Raw genomic sequence first — 4,284 nt, 5'->3', positions numbered from 1 at the left:
TCCATGAACACTCTTATCTGTGACCTGAACTCTATTTTCGGTACATTTGGGACCACGGTTATACAATTTGAACCAAAGTGGGATTTTAAATATCTGTGGAAGGGGTCTTATCTTTAAGGGATACACAAGGGAGTAAACCTACTGTCTCCTGAGAATCTTCCCTCCCATGGGGAGAGAAATGACAGAACCTTTGGCCCTGTTTAAATTTAGTGTCTCTTTTGTTATGATAAAGCGTGAATGCTTGGTGTGGACAGGAGAATAGGGTCAGCAGCTCAAGGCTCCTGTTTCCGTCTACCCACTGAAATCTCATTGTGCATTGCTCGTCCCTTGTGCCTCGGGACAACTTTGGGGTCATAAATATGCCATTTCCAACAGCAGTGACATTCTCTGCCTCCAGTCATAACTGTCATGCCAGCTCCAGACAGACAGGTATCCTGTGGCGGCACATTGTTCAGTCAGACCTGGAAAACAAAGCTGTCAGTGAGGATCTGGGTATTGTTTCACCTCAGACTCAGCAAGGATCCTTGGTACATTGTTCAACTCAGCACACAAAGTCAATGCCACATACTGGGCACGAGCTTCAGTGTTTAGCACTCTGGGGAAAAACACACTTCCTGAGCCACTTATGGCCATTTGCTCCTGACTATCTTTTTCCATATAAGGCACCGGGCTCAAGCGACACATGTATGGGTGACATTTTTGGCTTTGCACCAGCATAGTACTGACACTGTCAACGTTGTTTATGAGGAGAGTTGCCTCTCGAGGGGAAACGCCTCGGAGCGTTATCAGCGCAGATCAGTCAGACTGCGTGGACCACAGGTCAACTGCAGTTGTAAACACAACTCACTAACCCTGCTATCTGACGGCAAGACGCAAGACAAATATTTTTAGCACTGCTAACTGGAAAAGGGAGTAATCTTCTGTAGCACTTCTGGAAACAGCAAAAAAAAAGAAAAATAAAACACTTTTAAAGAACTTTATGACTAAATAATGGTAGAAATACAAGTTAATTATAAACTTCCCTTCTAACAAATAACACTTTAAAAAAGTAACAGTAACTTGTTTGTAGACTTAACATACTGTATAACTGTTGGCGTTGTATATAAAAAGACACTATTATAACATTAGAAGCATGATTTCAGTAAACTTTGAGTAAAGACCACGTTAACATCAGGCCTCAGTGTGAAGGGGGATTTCCCAAGAGGAAAAACACGGTCAGTAAACACACCTCTCTGTTAGAGAACAAAATAACAACTTTATTTATCTCATTGCTGCTTTATAAACTGGTTCTTCAGCCTCATCGTCCTCCGTAGAATAACAAGTGAAAAAAAACACATGACTCAGATGAACTGAGACATCGTGTCTCCCTTGTTACATCTGTTCATCATAGCATGCATTATACAGATGCACCACAGTATACATTAATACTGCATGTTTTCTTCTGGCTATGGATAGGGCTCCATGAACTGTTTATACTGTCTGTTTACATGAAAAACAGATCCTATGCACTCTCTAGTGAATAAAATATCCCAATGCTTTTAACAATTCTATGGGTCTTATATGTTGGTCTATATGATGCATTTAATGATTACAGCAGAGTATTTCAGTAGGCTAGGCTGTTTGGGTTATTTCATTCAAACAGCCAGCAGAGAGATGGAGTGACATTTTGCTCACTGGTTTCATCATTCAGCCGTTAGTATTTGGAGAGTTGTAGTACTTTCCAATGTGCTGCGCTCAGAGGGAGGCGCCGCGGCGCTGTCTCTGCTTCACGACTGCTGATGTCACCGCTGGAAGTGCGTCCTGCCGGAGCAAACCACCCACAGCAGCCCTATAAATACCAGCAGGCTGAGCTCTCTTGCATTCACTCACTCACTCACTCACAGCAGCCTGAAGCCGCTCCGGCGAAGCAGTGCGCACCTAACAACTCATCCTCACCGAGTTGGAGGGCCACACTTGGAGCAGAGAAACACTCGACATCCACCGGAGAAACAAAGAGACAAGATGTCGACCTACGTGTCCTCTGAATGCCGCCGGGTCAGCCCTTCTGTCCACGGCAACAAGTTTGACACGGCGCACCGCAAGAAGGCCGTGGCCAACATCTTCGAGAATGTCAATCAGGACTCCCTGATGAGACTCTTCCAGAAAACCGGCGACATGAAGGCGGAGGAGAGAGTGAGGAGCATCTTCTCCTACACCCAGGACCCGGAGGAGACGGCCCGGGCCCTGATGGCTCTGAAGCAGCGAAAGAAGGACAAGTTCCTCCAGATCGCCGGCATGGTCCGACAGCTGCTCAAACTGCGTTGACTGTCTCTCTCTGTCGGCTCTTGTATGAGCCGAATGTGAAAACACTCCCGTTGTGATTGGGCTGCCGCCGCCGCCGCAGGTACGGCTCACCTGTCGCCTGGAAATGTGCGGAGGTGAATGTGCAGCCGGCCGCCTGGAGGGCAAACATGCAGCAGCTGTCACCTCATGGACGGAGGTGACAGTGGAGAGTCCCGCCATGAGCGGATGGAGCAAGAAGAACAGAGTGGGAATATGAAGGGCATACACGTCTTCCCTGAGACTTGAATTCATGAATGCATTCCTGTGGATGCGTGACTGTGAAGCAGCACCTTGTACAAGTGCACACCACCGCGTTGATGCTGGTGTAAAGCTGCAAAATGAGACTTTCTAGTGCCGAAGAACCTACATAAATGCCTGTCCTGAACACATGCCTTGTCTTTCAGCTTAACTGTGTAACATGAACACTGTCATTAGTGGCCACTAATGTGTTTTGTCACTAACATGTTATAACATGATGATTTGCATTTATGATATGTTCCTTTGTTTGTCATTTTTAAAATAAATTATTGCATTGTATACTAAAGATGAATGCTTGTTTGTCCTTCTTACACACCTTTTATATGGTTTCATTAGTGTGACATTAGTGCCAGTTATTGTCATATAGGTTGAAATGCATCCTGTCCAGGTATGGGAAATTATATTTCTGGCTGTTTAGGCTTAATTATGGCTCTAATATGTTGTATGTAAGTACAGATGAAATTAGAAGACAGCAGTGGAAGTACAGTGTTGACCATGTTGTCCATCCATGAGGACAGACAACAAAAGAAAAGGAGAGACTGCAGTGAACACAAGAGTAAAATTATATTTCAGCTCTGTTTTCTGTGAAAAAAAGAGAAAAAAATAAGCTCAGAAACAAGATTAAATGATTGTAAGCATGATTTTTTTTTTAAAAACAATTTGACACATAACACATTTTAACCATCTGCCAACCAACAGCTGTGACCTCTGTGTGGTTCATAAACAGGGAAACCCCTTCAGTAAAACAATCCAAATCATCACAGAGAAGGGAAGCTGATGTGTTTGTAGTAACTGTGACATTAGTTGTAGACAAACACATCACAGAGCAATGCAACAGCTCATGTGTAGAGTGTTGAGTCATGTAATCTGGGATTAGGTTACTGTTTATTTCCCATTAATAAAGGAGGCTCATGGTGTGCATATTTCTGCCTGTATTGTTTTGTATTCTGAAGCAGCAAGGGCATTTCAAGGGAATAGAGTTACACATGAGATAACCTTCATTGGGTTTCCCTAACAGCGCTGTGTGCCTCAGCAGACCGGTGTGAACCAGTTTGGCTCAGGTTGGGCAGGGAGGGAGGGAGGGAGGGGGGTGGACGGCTTTCTCCGCACAGCGTGTTTGCGTTGGAGTCTATTTAATCATCCCTGCTCTTTAGATAAGAGCCTGTCTAAGTAGCATTACAGGGTTTAGACCTGTAGAGGCTTCGCTCCCTCGCCCTCTGATTCTTCACTCTTAAGAAAATGATATATGACCTGCAACCAGAAACCACATTTACCCCCCACTAAACACCCTTTTTGGTGTTTTTTACAGCATTTCATTGGGTTGTGCACAGCAGGCTTTGCTGCAGACACACAGATCACTTGAGTGGATGCCTGCTAATCTGCTTGCTTTGATAGTCCCCGTACCGGTTCAAACCAGTTCCCTGTGTTGTTGTGCATGACGACATCTGACTGTGTGTGCTTCTGGCATGTGCCGAAAGATACGAGCAGCTCAAGCAGGCTATCACTCACCCCGTGTTGGGGAACTCTCAGGTGAATAATCACCTGAGACTGGTTAAAGAAGAGTTTGTGTGCTGACGCCAGAACCTAATTACTTTACGCCACACAGCAGACAGCCAGATGCTGCTCCCTCTAACTTTAATCCAACTGTCACTATCTGACAACTGCCAGCTTAGAAACAAGACAAATCAAATGTAAGCAAACGGG

The 4,284-nt window shown here is 44.8% G+C and overlaps 1 protein-coding gene across 1 annotated transcript; it reads left to right on the top strand.

Annotated features, from left to right (window-relative positions):
• Nucleotides 1–1,847: 1,847 nt before the first annotated feature.
• On the top strand, nucleotides 1,848–2,872 carry tcima (transcriptional and immune response regulator a). The gene has a single exon (XM_042421716.1). The coding sequence runs from the start codon at nucleotides 2,002–2,004 to the stop codon at nucleotides 2,302–2,304; it is 303 nt and encodes a 100-aa protein (XP_042277650.1). The 5' UTR covers nucleotides 1,848–2,001; the 3' UTR covers nucleotides 2,305–2,872.
• Nucleotides 2,873–4,284: the final 1,412 nt, after the last annotated feature.

This window comes from Thunnus maccoyii, chromosome 9, assembly GCF_910596095.1.
Source record: "Thunnus maccoyii chromosome 9, fThuMac1.1, whole genome shotgun sequence".
NCBI classification, from domain to species: domain Eukaryota; kingdom Metazoa; phylum Chordata; class Actinopteri; order Scombriformes; family Scombridae; genus Thunnus; species Thunnus maccoyii.
Note: the sequence above shows the minus strand (reverse complement) of the source record. Positions and strands in the feature narration are given on the sequence as shown.